At 41.2% G+C, this 19112-nt stretch overlaps 1 protein-coding gene across 1 annotated transcript; it reads right to left on the bottom strand.

Annotated features, from left to right (window-relative positions):
* Positions 1-278: 278 nt before the first annotated feature.
* On the bottom strand, positions 279-13295 carry LOC134204911 (negative elongation factor A). The gene is made up of 5 exons (XM_062679722.1): positions 13054-13295; positions 9133-11821; positions 1750-1913; positions 1523-1678; positions 279-1396 (listed from the first exon to the last, which is right to left on the bottom strand). Exons 1-5 carry the CDS (start codon positions 13261-13263, stop codon positions 1208-1210), a joined length of 3408 nt encoding a protein of 1135 aa, XP_062535706.1. The 5' UTR covers positions 13264-13295; the 3' UTR covers positions 279-1207.
* Positions 13296-19112: the final 5817 nt, after the last annotated feature.

Here is a 19112-nt window from a genome sequence, read left to right as displayed (position 1 = left end):
CTTTGTGTCCGTTTCTTTCACATTCACTTAAATCTTTTGTTTACTAACTGCTGCGCAAGGCTCAACTACTGCACTGTCTTGATCACCAATCTTATGTACCAAAACCAACCTTTTTTGTACATTTTGGGGCCACCACAAACTATCAATCCCAGGGCCCCCTTCCGGCTAAATCCGGCCCTGGTATCAATGAAAAAGAGTACACGATACCTATTACATAATCTAAAACTCCATGAAACCAAGGCATTTCTCAAAATCATTAAATTGTCAGTCACAAATAATTATTTTTTACACTTTCTTGCAGTTTATATGCTGCGCATCTTGGAATATACACATTCATCGTACTATTTATCGTAGTGATGATACAATAATATTTCAATAATCAATATTACTTTTTTGCATGCTTTTTTTCTTTTCATTTTTTTGCGTTTGAAACTAGCGATAGTAATTACATAATTACTCAATATTTAATTTTACTACTAAAATAAAAACTTCTACTGTTAGCTGTATTAATCATATCGTCATTCATCGACGCACCGCAGTGCATTTCATGCAACACGCGTGCGTTCAATCAACTTACCTTGTGGAAAAATCCCTACAGCGATTAGATTCTCGAGCATCTTTCTTCTTCAAATGTTGCATACCAATAATTGTTTTCCTTTTAACGTGGGCTCTTTTGCTTTACAATATTTATATGTTTTTCGTCTCGATAAGGAACCCTAACTGTTAGCGGCAGAGAAAATCAAAACTGTTTTGAACGGTTTTTGTGTAGCTTCTATTGTTTCCGGGCGAATATTTTTCTAGCACGTCCAATACACGAATGATTCGTTTTATTCTGATACAAAGGTATGCTTGCACGCTCGATCTATTGTTCCGTCTGTGTACTCGACTATGATAAGCTTTAGGACTAAAGACTTTAATACAGCGTAGATTTTATTTCATGAGATGAAAATATTTAGATATTTGCACATTTCGCCTAAATATGCCATATATAGCAATTATAACAACAGATGGGTTTTACTTTTGATAATAGAAAAAAAACATAACGCTCGATATAAATACAACTACATACACAATACAGGCGTATTCATCCGTTATCACTCGCGCACGACTATAGGCATTCCTACTCTATTTTGGATTTATACACACAATCGCTACACTAAACTAATTTTCCTCGGCTATCACGCTTTCGTTTTTGCTACGCTAAATATTAAATAACCACCGAATTCTGCTGGGTCGTCGCTTGACCCTGTCCGGCCGGGCCCGACTCGTGCTGCTGCGATGGATCCAGCTCGCGATATTTCCTAAACGTTTTCCACTCACCCGTGTTGTAGTCCAGGGTAATGAGCGATTCCACTAGCATTAAGGCCTGTGTGTCGTCCGCTTGGAGCACCTTTTCCTGAAATATGACAAAAATGGATGGGGGAATTGAACATGGGGGTTGCAATGATCTCTGTAGCAAAAAATACCATGTGGGTATGTAGATACCTTGAAGTGTATTTCAAATTTGATATGATACACATACCTGACTTTCGTTCAGTTTGATGGTGACGACATTCTCCGGGTTTGGCCGTGGGTTATCCCGATAACCAGCCATAAATCCCAGAATAAGGGCCTTCTCCAGACGAGTCACTCGGTTAGCTCGCTTAAACATGTCGTGCGCTTCCATCACATGCTTGTTCTAATGAGAAAGTAGGAAAAACTTGGTATTTCAAGAACTATTCCAAGCGAAAACAATCGATTCTGAATTACCGATAAGGAGAGACCCTTTCGAGTGCCTTGCTGTTGTACTTGCTGCTGGCCAACTGCAGTGGCGTTCTGCTGAATGGTAACCGTGGTGCCTTGTTGCTGTTGCTGGGTGATCTGCGTCCGCTGAATCTGAATCTGTTGCGGCTGCTGTTGCACAATGGTGCGCTCTAAAAAGCAAAAAGTGGCAAACAACGGTAAATCTTCAATAATTTATCAAACAAGAAATCGGAGCCCTTAAGAAAATATAATATTATGGGAACACAGCTGCTTCTTAAGTGCAAATAAATATAGATCATTTCTCAGATGTCTCAGATATGACGTTAAATAGGGGACCAGGGGGCATTATGAACACCCGGGGCAGATTGGACACCCTCAATATTCTTGTTAATTCAATCATTTTTATACTTTCAATGCAATGAACTCTATAATCCTTTCATAAACAACTAATTTATAGCGTAGAAGGCGTTGTTTTATCTTCTTAGCGCATAAATTTGACAAAAAAGTTAAAATGTCTTCCAAATGATTAAAAATTATAAGTTTCACCTCCCATAAAATAAGCTTTACTTTACCATAGAGGAAGATTTCTCAATTATTGATCATTTCATAGCAAAATTCTGTTATTTACAATGCTCTGGCATGTATTTGTGACAAGTTTCCTTTATTTTTAAAATATGTTCACCTGTTGGGGCAAACTGAACACTCTATATGGGGGCAGTACTGACACCCTTAAAATTAAAAACATAACCTCAAACTCATCGAACTAGGCTTTCATATCGTGTTATTTTCGTGTTATCATGATGCGGAATTATAATTCGCTATGAAAGTTCCAGTACATGACATATATACCATAGAAGTCGCTGAAAGTGCAACAAAAAAGGAGTTTTGATACCCATCCATTGTCAAACCATCCTATGCTCCAATTACTTATCGGATCATGCTTCCGACACAATTTCATGAATTTTGATACCCATATTGCCAGGGTTTCTTCAGAATCAGAGTTTGTGGCCACTTTAAGCCCCAGGGGAACCTGTTCCAGGATGACCGGTCCGTTATCAAGCCATCCAATGGTCCAATTACTTATCAGATCATGCTTCCGAAACAATTTCATGAATTTTGATACCTATATTGCCAGGGTTTCTTCAGAATAAGTTTGTGGCCACTTTAGGCCCGACGGGAACCTGTTTCCGGAATAACCGTTCCGGGATTAATTCATAAGATGGTGCTGTAACGTAGTTAAGTTATATTCTTTGAATTTCCAACAAAGTTTTCTTAGTCATGACGCAAGAAATCTTCATTTGGTTGAATATATATCTTCAATTTCCACATACTTTGGGACTTGGCCCAGTTAATCCGGAAGTCCGGTTACCAGGTAATCCGAATCGGTTCTCTGTGACATGTATCAAATAGCGGGTAAGTTCCTGCATCCGTAGCAACCAAAATCGAAGTATAGATACATATAAAGATACACAGTAGGAGAATAGAACGGGCCTGGGATTGAACCCACGACCTAATGCGTATGAGGCAGAAGCAGTAGCCATATAACTACCAAGCCCGTTTCCTTATACAATTTTGGATCGAATAGATATTTAAAAACACCAATTTGTGTTGAAAAATGGCTTTCTGGGATGCAAGTTGCTGCGTGACGTTACAACGCTCGTATATCAATAAAAGTAAGTTAAAAGCCTATGACCAGTAGACCTGTTCACCATTTTCAAAAGTATTCCAGATTCAAAGTGCCACCCCTCTATATCAATGAGTATTTTAAATGGAGTCTCCTGACCAATTTTCAGCCAAATCCATGGAGATTTAGGGGTGCATCAAACGAGATTTGTGATTTTTCAGACTTTCCCATAGAAATGTCGTTTAAATGCATCAATTTTACTCCACATAATAGAAGCATTAGTCCTTAATAGCTTCTTTAGACTATTATCTACCACTTTGTAATTGATACTAGGATGTTTAGAGGGCTTATTCTATGACTTTTTAGTAGATTTAGCAGGAAAAAATGCCTAAAAACCAGAAAAATAATTTCAGGTGCTTCTGGGGGTAGTTTAAATTTTCAATATGTGCCCAATTCAATTTTTCCGTTCATTTCCTTCGAGTGTTGCGGAAGTTTCGTCCATACATCACTTTATTCTGAAAAATAATCTTCGGCATGTAAAAATGCAGTTTTCATGAAATACTCAACAGTTGAATAGGGTAGTCAAGCAAGACCATTCCCCCCATGCTAGATCAAAGTTGACTATGATTTATGAGCAATGTCATCCAGTATGTTCAACCCACTGGTATAGATCTAGAGTGGGCTATGTGGTAGTGTCAGGGCCTACAGATCAAGAGATCTGCGGTTCGAGGCGCAGAGTAGATGAAAATATTTTTTACCAAGGCAGGTTGAAACTTACTTTAAATTGAGCGTGATAAAAAAATCTTAACAAAGTTTAAAAAATAACCCTGATTTATTTGTTATCCTCTAACTAGTTATTGTACCACACTCATGGCACACATAAAACCGGATCGATGCCACTAATAACAAACCATAACTTCACAGTTGGTGTCTGCAATGATGGACTTATTATATTCTCAATAACTGAAGGTTGTTTGACAATAGTATAAAGCATGAGTGATGCAATAACTAGGACGGTATAGACGTAATTACATTCAAATGTAGTCAATGACCGCGAAAGGATATTGAAATTGAAAACATACCATTTTCCAAAAGAAAAAATCTTTATCTACTCTGCGCTTCGAACCGTAGACCTCTTGATCTGTAGGCCCTGACCCTACCACATAGCCCACTCTAGATCTATACCAGTGGATTGAGCATACTGGATGTCATTGCTCAAAAATCATAGTCAACTTTGATCTAGCATGGGGGAATGGTCTTGCTTGACTACCCTATTCAACTGTTGAGTATTTCATGAAAACTGCATTTTTACATGCCGAAGATTATTTTTCAGAATAAAGTGATGTATGGACGAAACTTCCGCAACACTCGAAGGAAATAAACGGAAAAATTGAATTGGGCACATATTGAAAATTTAAGCTACCCCCAGAAGCACCTGAAATTATTTTTCTGGTTTTTAGGCATTTTTTTCAGCTAAATCTACTAAAAAGTCATAGAATAAGCCCTCTAAACATCCTAGTATCAATGACAAAGTGGTAGATAATAGTCTAAAGAAGCTATTAAGTACTAATGCTTCTATTATGTGGAGTAAAATTGATGCATTTAAACGACATTTCTATGGGAAAGTCTGAAAAATCACAAATCTCGTTTGATGCACCTCTAAATTTCCATGGATTTGGCTGAAAATTGGTCAGGAGACTCCATTTAAGATACTCATTGATATAGAGGGGTGGCACTTTGAATCTAGAATACTTTTGAAAATGGTGAACAGGTCTAATGACCAGTCTGCACCCAGAGTCGGGTCATTTTTCAATTCCTTCTTGTTGCTGGTGGACGCGCCGCAAACCTAGCTCAGATAATATGCACCGTACCACAGACGAGTCCCGTCTATCGCCTATTCCTTATCTTTACAGCAGTAGCGTGATGGTTCTAACAAGAGAGCGCAAGGGCCAGGTCTCAGCACCCGCGACCGTAACTAAGGTGCGATATGAATAATTCACGGTTGCGCTCAGTCGGGTGCATGGTGCAGTCGTTCGTGGGAACGTATTGTGAGTCACCTAAATAAGAAGACGTTCTTTGGCGTCTCGAAATAGAATCGATAAGCTAGTATTCATTGGACATGCACTTCGATGGGAACGTTGCTTGTAGGCATCTTGATGGAAAGTAATAAAAGTTTTAAATACCAACCAGAATCGTGACTAGAAGACGGCTATTCGAAACAGTTGTACATGCCCTATGCATTGACATTGAACCTTAAGGCGAGAGCTAATGAAGATAAGAAGTGTATTAGAAAAGGTTCAGCTCAGAATTAGGCAACATGTAGGGAGCGGGACCATTTGGACAGCACCCCCTATTCCCGTCCACAACGGTAGTAACTCGACCGCGTTTCAACCAAATGGCTTGGTTTTTTGTACATCACTAGATATCGACAGGTACTAACCATGTACTAAAATACGAGAAAGGCAAAACAAGTAATTCAGTTGTAATGCGCTCGAGTAATGAACGTTGCTGACGAAAATAGGAAGTACTGCCCAAATAGTTCATTTCATTTTCATTTATTTAGTTTACATCTGAACAGATAACACTGAATCAAACATTTGACGCCACAATACACGGTTCGAGGCCGTATCTCTCCATCCTCGGATACGCCCCACGCTCGCCAAGTCGTTTTGCACCTGGTCTGCCCATCTCGCTCGCTGCGCTCCACGCTGTCTCGTACCTGCCGGATCGGAAGCGAACACCATCTTTGCAGGGTTTCTGTCCGGTATTCTTGCAACATGTCCTACCCATCGTACCCTTCCGGCTTTAGCTACCTTCTGGATACTGGGTTCGCCGTAGAGTTGGGCGAGCTCATGGTTCATTCTTCGCCGCCACACACCGTCTTCTTGCACACCGCCAAAGATGGTCCTAAGCACCCGTCTCTCGAATACTCCGAGTGCTTGCAAGTCCTCCTCGACCATTGTCCATGTTTCATGACCGTAGAGGACAACCGGTCTTATTAGCGTCTTGTACATGACACATTGGGTGCGGTGGCAAATCTTTTTCGACCGCAGTTTCTTCTGGAGCCAGTAGTAGACAGATGATGTCCGTAGCTGGAGCCCGTAGTAGACAGATGATGCGCCTTCGTATTTCAAGACTAACGTTGTTGTCAGCCGTTAGCAAGGATCCGAGGTAGACGAATTCCTCGACCACCTCGAAGGTATCCCCGTCTATCGCAACACTGCTTCCCAGGCGGGCCCTGTCGCGCTCGGTTCCGCCCACAAGCATGTACTTTGTCTTTGACACATTCACCACCAGTCCAACTTTTGTTGCTTCGCATTTTAGGCGGGTGTACAGTTCTGCCACCACCAAGTTACCTTCGTTCGCCCAATTCGATCGGTTGGGATCGGCGTCGGTAACATATGGTATTGTACCAAAATGAAAAAAATAAAATCCTAGTTCCAATGCCCAAATATGCAAACTGGAACACATATTTTGGTTTCTTATTTATGTATCTCTCGTGTTTTAAATTTGTGTAATCCGTATCAATATGTACCATATCTTAGGTGAATTTATAAAATATCCAGAACCTTCCTGGCATCAACCAGAGGTACCAGAGGTACCACCTTCCGCAACCGAATCGCAACTGTAACACCCCACTGATCTCTGCAGTGCGGCCACCAGGTCTCCGGCTTCGGTTATTTCGTCCAGGCCGGGGAACCCCATCACCCATTACCCAGTACTTCATCTGTCAACTTTTTATACGCAGGGCTCTTCTGCGCAGCATCGTGTTTCAGGACGAGGATCATCTCGCCCTTCTGCTTTCTACGGATGCAATTGACATTCCTCCGGAAAGCCTTCAGAACATCGGCGTAGCTCCTATCGTCAGCTTTCACAATAAGCTAGACTCACCTTCTTCACTTCGTTTTTTCGCTGAGACAAGAAAATCAACCAATTTTGAGAAATGTACCTTCATGTAGGGGAAATGACGGCTTTGGCAGGTTTTGTTCTATTATTGGCAGGGGTTTTTCTTATGACTGACTATGCTCAAATTTGGCCTAAACATTCTTTGCATATCAAAAAAAAAATATTGTGGCCAAATTTCATAAAATTTGGTCGACAAAAACCCCCCTGACAAAAATAGAACAAAACCTGCCAAAGCCGTCTTTCCCCCTATGTCCATGGGATCAGTAAAAAAGGCCGAAAATGTTCTAGTATACCACAAAAGGCCGAGCCACGAAAGGCCGAATCTCAAAAGGCCAAATCATTACAGAAGTTTCAATCTTTCAATTAAGAGAACTTGGAATATTCACAAATTTATATACTTTTACTTTTGTAATGCTTCCCCATTATGAAAAACTTGTCCACGTGTTTTTCAACTACTAGCAGCGATCTAATCAATCTTATTCAGTTGAGGTATTTAACGTCAGTTCAACGTCGAAGCTTAATCTTTCAATTGAAAGAAGTTGAATGACGGTGTTTACAGATTCAATTTGAATCCTTATATATTGCATAGGTAATAGATCAATCTTCGTTGCAGTAATGAAAGGATGAACATACGTATAAATATTATCACTTTTAAGTAACAGAGTAATCCAAGAGCTCTATTTTTTCTTTCTTTGCTGATGTAGTAATCTTAATCCCGTATTGGGAAAAGTTAAATTCCCAAATCTAATGCAAGAGCCCGAGTTAAATTCCACCCGATTCATGGCTCACAGAATCGAATTGCCGATATGCATCAATGTAGGAGTTGTGCGCTTCATGATGCATGGTTATGCCAATGATGCGCACTACTATGATCTAATTGCGACATCAGAAGCTAAACAAAATAGACTTTTCCAATTATTATGCTTTTGACTAAAAGCTGTATAACTTACGGTAACGCGGTGTTCTTAAATGTATTTCATTTTCTCCCAATTTAAGAGAAACTGACTTCACAAGACTTCACTGAGAAATCACAAAATAATCCGAATATTCTAAATTATATTAAGTAGGGGAACGGTTCGGCACCTCATCCCATAGCTCCTATTTCCATCCCATCAAAAACAAAGCAATGAAAAGGAATTTGGTTTGTTTCTTATTTTTGTGATTTTTTCCACCAGTGAGCACGCGTGTTAGCAAAAAGAAGCGTCGAGATTGGTGCTATATTTCTTTGTTTTGTGATGAGATGAATATATGTTCAGTGAGATGAAAAATGGAACAGTTCCCCTATTTGAATAAAAAAAGTCTGAATGAAATCGGTAGACCAATGGTCCACTTTGTTGGTCTGCCGATTTCATTCGACCTTTTGTGGTTTCGGCCTTTTGTGATTCGGCCTTATGTTGATTTCGGCCTTTTGTGGTTTCGACCTTTAGAGTAGTCGCCGTGCGTACTGTTAATAAAGAGGTGAAGCGAGTGGTTGACAAAATTACGGTGCTACCCGTTGAAGAAACCCGTTTCAAGGGTAATTGGTTGGCCACTACTTGCCAACTGGGTGGAAAAGGCTAAATGAAGCGCTTATTCTTTGATACGGATATCAAATAAAGGATTTGAGTAGCTGTAAACAAAACAAGCAAACGTGTAGTGGTAAACTCAGTTCATTGCCATTTGTTGTAGGACGAGTTATTACTATCTTATTAAATTCCACCACTTGAATGTAACTAAACAGATACGTATTTCGACCTCCACAATAAGATCGTCTTTAGTGTCTCGCACTTGACTCGACCCGGATCTCATCAGTGTCTGAACTCTGCGCAAGTAGATACAGCGCGTCGAATGTATGCGAAACCTAAGTAAAAACCACTTACCTTGATGCGGTTGCTGCACCAATTGGATGGTGGTGCCTCCGGCCCGCGGAGCTCCCGCCGCCTGGAACTGTATGGTGTGCTGCGGTTGTGTCTGTTGTTGCTGCTGCTGCTGAATCTGCTGCTGCGGTATCTGCGTAATGATGGTTCGGGTTTGCGGCTGCTGCTGTACCTGCGTCTGGCCGCCAGTCTGGATGGTCTGCACTAGCTGGGGCTGCTGTCCCGGTCGCTGTATCAGCGTTAGTCCCTGTGGGAGGACCGTCTGCACGTTGTTTCCACCCACCGGCCGAATGATTGTCATCGTTTGGGGCGATGTTTTCATCTGTTGCGTCTGCTGTTGGGCTTGCTGGGAAATGTTGGTGATCAGGGCCGGGATGGCCGAGGACTGCTGCGTTTGCTGCTGCTGTGGTTGCTGAAGAACGACAGGCGTTAGTGCGGGGATGTTCTGATGCAACGAACTGGTTGGGACCAAAGCGGGAATTTGACTAAGCTGTGTTTTGGTGTCAGGTTCGGCCTTGACCAAGCCCGGGGGACCCCCGCTTATGATGGTAGCGCCACTCAACCCGGACACGTTCTGAAGGGGAATCTGCTGATAGACGGTGTTTCCGGAGGGATCCACCGTACGCAATATAACGCCTTTTTGGTTGAGCACGTTGGGGATGTTTGATGGATTCGTCAAGAAGATAGTTTTGCCCTTGACGTTCGGCGACATGACGACTTGGGCGTATTTGGGTTGCTGTGTAGATCCGGTTACGATCGAAGTGGTTTGTATGGTTTGTTGTTGTTGCTGTTGGAGTTGCTGCTGCTGGAGGATTTGGGCGACAGATGTTGCGATCATATTATTGTTTTGTGGATTCTGTGCAGTAATGGTTATAGTTCGTTTCTGCGGAGTGGTGGGTTGATGTTGGATCTGCACTTGTTGTTGATGTGGTTGTTGTTGCTGCTGTTGAATAGTTTGTATGTTGAGGATAGTCGGCTGCGATCCGGAACCAGGATGTTGGGTTGATATTAGTGGAGGAATATTCTGCATCAACTGGTTATTGTTGAGCGAAACTGTTGGAGCTGTTTTGATTTGAACAATTCGCGTTGGAGTGGTTGGTTGTTGGATTTGATGTTGCTGAGATTGTTGCTGAGCTTGAAGCAGTTGTTGCTGATGTTGAGCTCGCGAAATGGTGGTTGTGAGGGTGGGCGTCCCGGAGACGTTGGCATTGGTGATTAGTCGCTGGATATTGATTTGTTTACCAGGCGGTGACGTGTTCAGAACATATTGTCCTGGCTTTTGCTGAATAATGGTCGTTCCACTAGCAGATGATGTGGTGTTTGGTTGAACTTGCTTCGTGGTGAACAGAATATTTCCACCTTGATTTATTATGGTTGTGGATTTTGGAATCGATGTTTGAATCGTTCCTGGTTGGATTGTTTTAGAAGAGATGATCTCAATCTTTGGAGAAGCTAACGTAGGTTTGCTCGCTAATGTTGTTGTAGCGTTTTGGATCATTTGTACTGAACTAGCAATGGTTGGAAGCTGTTGAATATGTTGCTGAGGTTGAGCTTTAATCTGGGTTGTGGTGGGGAGTGGAACCGTTCGAACCAATGATGGTGGATTGGAGGAAATCGCCATTGGAATTGAAGTCGTTGGCTCTGTTTTGATACTGATAAGCTTCTGCGGTTGAGGCGTTGTGTATGCCAACGGAGGAACTGGAGGTGCCGTGTGCTGTTGGATGGGTGTTGACGAAACTATCGGCACAGTTTGAATTGGTACGCTGGAAGTCAAAATTGGTTCCGTTTTGATTTCCTGCTTAATTTCTTGTTTTATTTCCACAGGCTGAGCAGGTGAGGGTTGCAACGTAGGCTGAGGCGCCACTATAGGAACCACAGTTTCCTTGACGGTCGTGACCGGCATCGGGGTTGCAGGTTGGCTATAAACGGTGCTAGCCGTGAGACCGGCTGCGTAGTCCGGCGTCGTAGTTGTCACAGTGGATGTCGTGGGAGTTGTTACGACTGGTTTCACGTCCTGGCAGGCCTGGGCACTGGCCTGCTCTGCTGCCTTCTTTTGCTGCTCCTCACGCTCTTGTTCTCGTTTCCGTTTCTTGGCTGCGGCGTAACCTAAAGGTTGTTCTCCTATTTCCAATAACTTGACACCACCTTCTTTCCTGCCAGCAGGCATCCGACTCATGCTGGGACGATTTGGTCCCTGGGATGTTGGTGGTGATCGGAATCCACCGGTAGGAACCCTCGAAGGAATTCCCTTCAAAGGGGTTGTATCAGTCATTTTCCGTGGTATTCCGCGAGATCTCAAAGGCACTGTCGGTGCAGAAATCTTTTTCAAACAGCTCTGGGCATCTTTAGATTTCTGCTCGAGTTCTTCACGCAGATTTTGACTTTTAGGTTTTCGCTTTAGCGTGAAGTGTTTCACCGGAGTCGCCTGCTGGCCCACCACCGAAACCAAGGCAGATTTGTTGAGATACTGACATTCGAGTGGCAGCAAGCCAAGGTCAGCATTTTTCACCACAAGCCGCCGCAACTCGTTGACCATATCAGTGAAGATTGGTCGTGTTTCTTCGTAATCAGAGATTTCTGTGTTAAGTGATCCCGTCGTCGGGAGGGTTTTGATTGTTTCCGCTACCATCGATACCCATAATTCTGAATCTAGGCCAGCTACTTCAATCACCTCATCTAGTTCGGTTTTCCACTGAAATGAGACAAATACAAACATTATTGAAGCGCTGAAAGTGTATGCTTTTCAATCGATCGGACGGCTAGCTCCAAAATCGTAATTAACGAAGATAAATGTGTTGTATACTTATCATTATTTCAAATATCATCAAAACCAAAATACTTTCCTTAGGAAACCCATTTATAATCAAAAAGGTTTTTCTTTTTGATAGAAGAGCTATTTGCCAATAGTGTTCTAAGGAGAGACACGTTCTAAGAATGGTTTATCAATGGAATGGTAATGAACCACGTGACACAATTGTAATGTACGAAACCGAATTCGCACTGAGTCGTGAAGTTGCGTTTCCTATGCGCTATCAACCATTTTTCCCATCTCCTATTTGAAATTCTAATGAAGGTCATCAGGAGCATGTGCAAACTATTGTAGAGGTGAAAAGAATTCTAATAAATCATAACTACTACGCAAGTTGCAGAATTTAGTTTGGTCACTTATGGTTAATTTTGAAAACCAAACATACCTACAACAGTTCCTATTTTCGGGCAATTGTAGTAAAAAAAACTATTATAATTGAAATGTTTGATAGTCAATAGTAAATTGGTTATGCATAAAACTCAATTTACAAAACCATTAATCAATTTTTGAGGATATTTTACATGTGTTGCCTAAACAACATTAACTTCCATTCTATCGCAGATTGCTCCAAAAATTTAATCTAATTTTAATTGCGTAAAGCCCGCAGTACACGTTTTGTCTTTTCGTCAAATATTTGCAGTTTATCCCGGTTTCTCATGTCTATGCCTATGCAAATATTTGACATCATGACAAATAGCTGATAGCTTCAGCAAACTTCCAACATGTTTTGTATTGCAAGTAACCAAAAATACGTCCAACCCAGAGACCCTCTTTGATATAATTTTATTAACATTTAATTCGAACGCAATGCAAAACAGAAATAAGTTTGACATTTCCGTAGCATAAAAACATTGCGAATCGCCACAACAAACATTCCACTGGTTTGCTCACTGCGACGGTGTGCGTGACGCAACTTCACATTCGCCCCGTTTTCGCCCGCTCCCACACACACACACATCCGCGCCCGACACCCGAGCGGCGAAATCGGAAGCCCCAACGCGCACAGACACAAACAAACCTGCTCCCGCTCGTTTCGCTGTCCCTTTCCTTCCGCAGTTCCGCACACCCGCCGTCGCACCGAGAGGGAGACAACCCATCATCATATTTTTGCTTACCTCCTCGACAATTCTCCGCGGGATGTGGAAAAAACTGAGCAGTAATTTCAGCTTCACCTGCGTCTGTAGGTCCGGAAAACACTCCTTGATATTCCGCAGCACTTCCTTGTTCAGCTGTGATATGATAGAACCGCTAATCCACGAATCGTTTGATGTTCCAAGCTTATTGTGTAGCCACAGTGAAATGTCGCTGTCCCGTACGTTCGCCATCTTGGATGAATAAAAACTGACTGCGACACGACACAACGGCGACGGAGAAAAAATATCGGCTGCGTGTGTGCGTAAATGCGAAACGAAACGCCACCACGGTCCACACGACAGATGAATTAACCCAAAATTTGAGTTCAAAATACTGCTGAGAATATCGGAAAACAATACTCAAAATTTGGGTAGTTTTCCTTTTCTATCCTTTTCACGAGACGTTTAAAAACATGCTGATTTTATCGTCAATTATGCTACGTTTTGTTGACAGGGCAAGTGAATTGAACATCTCAGTTGAATTCAATTGACTTGCCAAAAGTTGAACATGTTCAACTTTCTTTTCGTTCAAGTGAATTGAATTAAGAAGTTTACACGTTCCATTCGCGTTCGATTCAAGCGACTTGCTCAATTCACTTGCCTTGTCTAAACGTAGCATTAGGCTATCCATGAGGACATTCAGCGATGGGACTGACAATCGAAATCAAAACAAAGTGTGTATTTATGCAGTTGAATGGAACTCACGTCTGGTGTAAACCACGCTTATCACTTTCCTTTGGATTGTTCTGTCAGTCCGGTCAGAATCTGTCAAAAAATCAAGGTAAACAAAAATCGTCAGCTGATCGCAGCTAGGGATCCTATATTAAGAGATGTGCGAATACTTTTCCAGACGATTTAGCAACGCTGTTACTTTCGTAAACAAACGCTGCCAGCACTTGCCGCAGTGAAAAATGTTTAGGCTTGCACATGACTTTACATTCGAAGACACTTTTTGATTATTTTGTCTATCCTCTAGCAGTGCATTTTCGCTAAAATTAAAGAGCAATGCGAATGAACACAATATAAGGCATCAACTAGATTACTTTTACTTACGAAAGCAAAACAAATTGTTTATTTTATAAAACTTTTCATAAAATCTATTTCACCAAAATCGCAATACCTTTCGATCTGCAACAATAACGATGTTCATTTGGCTCAGATTTTGACAGTTCTCAATGCTCGATTGGCTCAAGATGGCCGCTTTCGCATATCTCTGAATGTAGGATCCCTAATCGCAGCTGTCTTATGGATTGCCTTATGTCGTTTTCGTTTTTGCGGTTCTTCTATGAAAGTGACAGCTTCGGGATTGCGGGCCTGTTCAGCGGTTGTATACAGTCTCGGCAGTGTCACATGAAAAGGCCTATTGTCAAAACAATGAGCAAGATGAAAGCACCCATGAGGTTGCTTAGCCCAATAACCCCCCGCCCAATGAGACAGATCGAATCAGCTGTTCCACATTGATCAACATGCTCGGAACGATGGGTATAGTTGACCTCCACAAACGTCAAATCAGAGACTAAAGCCCCAATCGCTTCAGCGGAACGGCGACGGAAACGGAAAATTTGACAGAAAATATAACTGTCTAATTTGCCGTTTCCGTCTTACTTATGGATCCTGTACACATCCTGAGCGTTGCCCGGCTATCGCTTTAACCTGTGGCCAGGTTAGATTTCGGTCGACTTCTTTTATTTCTTTATTGAGGCTTAATATACCTAATAATTAATTGCTCTTCATTTCATGACAACAAAGGGAAGAGGGAGGGAGATGCAAGAGAAAAAAAAGTACCTAAAATTAGGTACTTTTTTCTAACCGTGCAGCTTTGAACGCTAACCTGAATCTACCCAGAATCATGCGATTCATGATGCATGATGCATCTCATAACCAGAATCATGCAGATAAAATCAAGAACATGTATGAACTTGTCTAAACTACGTCGCTCGACTAAAACGTCGCTGGTCGCTGGCGACCCTTTCCAGTAAGTGCTCCAGCGACGCAGGCAAATTCAATGCGTCGCTGCAGCACTAACTGAAAAGCGCTCGCTGATTGAGCGACGCGACGGTCCAGCGACGTTCCAGCGATGACTCGCATAGACAATACCCAGAATCATATCAACACGTTTAGAAAATACGTTTAGAAAAAAGTACCTAATTTTAGTTTCTGTGCAAAATTAAGTAGGGTAAAGTGCCCAATAGTGGACCCCCAACCAATAGTGGACCCTCCAGCCATTTTTGCATTATTACTGCACAATGTCAACATTTTGATATGAAATTCTATCGGGATATGATTTGATTACATGCATTGGAAATGCTATGGAAAGTAAAATTAGATGATTTTTTACAATTCTATGAAAAATAAACACGAGAGTGTCCATTATAGGAATATTTTGGGGGGTCCATAATAGGGAAGAAGAACGTCTCGAAACGGGACATGAAAATCAAATGAAGTGTCGACTATCCAGTTTTCCGCGAGCGGTAATGGCCGCCATTTGACATGACATTTCTGGAGGTCAACTGCACCCACCGCTCCGAGCATTCTGACCAATGTGGCATAAAAGAAGGTGCTGATTAAGTGAATTCAAGCATTTTTGTATACCACATTGATCAAAATGCTCGAACGGTGGGTGCAGTTGACCTCCAGAAATGTCAAATCAGAGACTAACCCGCAGGCAAGCTGGCGGTTATTACCGCTCGCGGAAAACTGGATAGGGAAGCAATTTCCTATTATGGACCCCCAGGGGGTCTACTATAGGACGAATTCAGTTAGACTTTAAAATGTCAATTTCAACGAATAACGTCGTGTATTTGGGTGTTTTATGTATGTATCGTGAAGATGGGATGCAGAGCTTGTTGTTAGATATCAAGCAGAGTTAATATGTTGAAAATTTGTAAGCCTTATGACAGGAAGAGCAAAATTTCGCTACTAGGGGGTCCACTATTGGGCATTTTACCCTTCTTCTTCTTCTTCTTATTGGCATTACATCCCCAACACTGGGACAGAGCCGCCTCGCAGCTTAGTGTTCATTAAGCACTTCCACAGTTATTAACTGCGAGGTTTCTAAGCCAGGTTACCATTTTTGCATTCGTATATCATGAGGCTAACACGATGATACTTTTATGCCCAGGGAAGTCGAGACAATTTCCAATCCGAAAATTGCCTAGACCGGCACCGGGAATCGAACCCAGCCATCCTCAGCATGGTCTTGCTTTGTAGCTGCGCGTCTTACCGCACGGCTTAAGAGGGCCCATTTTACCCTACATGTGAGTAATTCTCGCTGAGACCGGATCACTATTTGCACGAGGTTTTTGAAAATACCTAAATTTATGTTCATTCGAATGCTTTCGGCGAGTTTTTTAGTGATCCGAGTTAATTTTTTCAGAAAGATGGACCCCTCGAAATCACTTTTATGGACCCCTCGATTTTTGTCAATTCTTGATTCACCAACTGTCATAACTCCCAACATTTCTCAACCGATCTAATGCATCAGCATATCGTTGGAAAGAGGAAGAGTGTATCCTCAATTTGCAATGATAAAAATGGGACAGCCATATTGGATTTGGTATTGGATTAAAGTTTTGAGCCTTCCAAATAAATTACTGTTGTAGATATGCTCTTCATTTTCAAAATATATTTGGCGTAGAATAGTGTATGAAATCAATGGACTGATGTCGTAGTCTCATATTAACCATAAAAATAATGTTCTTTCGTCAGATGGGCTCTCAAAAAATAATTTGGTGAATCGTACATAACTTTTGATAGAAAAAACATACACCTGAGATTTTTGAACACAAAGCTCAATATAAGCTATAAGCTTTCCATCGATGTAGTAATTCAAAATCGGTGGTTGCAAACCTAGCAAAAAAATAATTTTTAAAAATAAATCCAAGATGGCAGCCAAATCAAATATGGCTGCCCCTTGTTATTATTGCAAATTGAGGATACTCTCTTCCTCTTTCCAACGATATGCTGATCTCTAAGATCGGTTGAGAAATGTTGGAGTTATGACAGTTTTGGTGAGTCGAGAATTGAGAAAAATCGAGGGGTCTTTAAAAGTGATTTCGTCTATAACTAACGAGGGGTACATCTTTCTGAAAAATTTAACTCGGATCCCTAAGAGCAAGATTACCGGTGGTGAGTTTAAGCCGTTTGGCAGCGCAGTATCATTACTTGACACTTTACCGGTCGCTACTAAACGCGCTGCTATAACAGTAGCGCGACTGACAGGTGACCAAATTTGGTAGCGCGATAAGAGCGCTGCTATTTGATGAACTGTCAACTGTCAAACGTCACCGGTACGGAATACAGCAACCAAATTGAGAGCCGAAAATAGTGACCGATACGGAAACGAGTGACGAAACTTAAATGAAAGCGCTGCGCGGGTGATTATTGTGTATCCGGAATAAATTTATACCGCTTTTTATACCGAAGTTGGATTTTTCTCCAGATACAGGCAACTTTCCCAACTTCGGAAGTAGTGCGCTGGATTCGCCTAAAGAAAAGATGCGCTAAACAACGCATCAAATAGTTTGACAAATAAAACTTCGGAAGAAAGTTCGGTTCGGAAGTCCCGACTTCCGAATTCTAACTTGGTGCTACGCCGACAATAAAATGCTCGCGATCGATAATGATGCTCTAAGAAACTCGCCGAAGGCATTCGAATGAACATAAATTTAGGTATTTTCAAAGATCTCGTGCAAATAGTGGCCCGGTCTCAGCTAGAATTACTCACATGTATAATAGTACGTTCAGATTATGAGCTATATCACTTGATATAGAGCATCTTGACATCTGGGTGCTGCGGATAGAGCCGCTTTTGTGCTGTCAAGCGAGTAGCGGTATATTTTGAAATCAATCCCATAAGCAAAATTATTTTGCAGTTACTTGGCTGTCAAACATTTCCCGCTCTTTGAATTTCTCTTTCCATGCTGCATGAAGGCGCACAAATGCGCGAGACTCTACATGACTTTCCGATAGTTTACATACATTCCTGCTCCAATCAGCTGTTGAATCTCGTGAAATCTCATAACGAGTGCATTTTAGTTGCATTCCTACTAATTTTCCACTCGAAATATAATGTGAATATATTTGTTAGAAAGAATGCAAAACTCAAACTAAGTTTATTTCTATGTTTTTCCCCAAATAATAACAATACTTCTCAATATAAGATCTAAAACGAACATAACCACAATCTTCAATGTTTGGCTCCGGCACAATAGAAATTTTTGGCTTCACTTTGACAACCAAATCGATTCTATCCGCACCACCCAGCTTGACATCAGTGTTTGTACATCTAGTTTTCACTGGAAATAATGCATATGGCATCTCATGTCAAGATTCGCTATATCAAGTGATATAGGTCATAATCTGATAGTACGTTCAGATTATGAGCTATATCACTTGATATAGAGCATCTTGACATCAGTGTTTGTACATCTAGTTTTCACTGGAAATAATGCATATGGCATCTCATGTCAAGATTCGCTATATCAAGTGATATAGCTCATAATCTGAACGTACTATGAGTCTAAGATATGAAATAACAAAAAGAAACATACAAAATATTTAAGGCATAACACATGTTGTTATTACAATATCAAAGGCAAAACATAATTATTTTTCTTTTTGTATTAAAATACCTGATAATGTTATGCCTAAAGTATTTATTTTGGATATTAATTTTTGTTATTATTTTTTGTCATGTTACCTCTTATTCATATCAAGTTTATAAGAACTGCTGTTTTCTAGATATTAGCTTCTGCTCAGGCTCTATAACAAAATGGTGTGGCGTTTGCCATATCACGAAGTAAGCAACGGCAGCGAAATACATAAAAATAGCAAATTAGTGCTTGAAAATGAAAAAAAAACGGTAATTTTTCATTGCAATAATATGGGGTTATTTTCAATTATCCCCTCGATTTAAACACCCTGAAATGAAGCCTGAAAGTAGTAGAATAAGGTCGAGAAAACAGATTGAAAAAATGTTTGCGCCATTCATAGATACAGCCGTTAGAAGAAAACGTTTTTTTTTGCAGAAAAACCTCAAT

Source organism: Armigeres subalbatus, chromosome 1 (assembly GCF_024139115.2).
Source record: "Armigeres subalbatus isolate Guangzhou_Male chromosome 1, GZ_Asu_2, whole genome shotgun sequence".
In the NCBI taxonomy this organism is placed as follows: domain Eukaryota; kingdom Metazoa; phylum Arthropoda; class Insecta; order Diptera; family Culicidae; genus Armigeres; species Armigeres subalbatus.
This window is presented reverse-complemented; position numbering and strand designations above follow the sequence as displayed.

Bases quoted from the DNA above. Each gene is read 5' to 3' on its own strand.
- LOC134204911 (XM_062679722.1), bottom strand. From the start codon at position 13,263: ATGGCGAACGTACGGGACAGCGACATTTCACTGTGGCTACACAATAAG. The intron at 11,822-13,053 runs GTAAGCAAAAAT...GTCTCATTTCAG, and splicing joins CGCGGAGAATTGTCGAGGAG to TGGAAAACCGAACTAGATGA. The intron at 1,914-9,132 runs GTAAGTGGTTTT...TTTGCTTTTTAG, and splicing joins GGTGCAGCAACCGCATCAAG to AGCGCACCATTGTGCAACAG.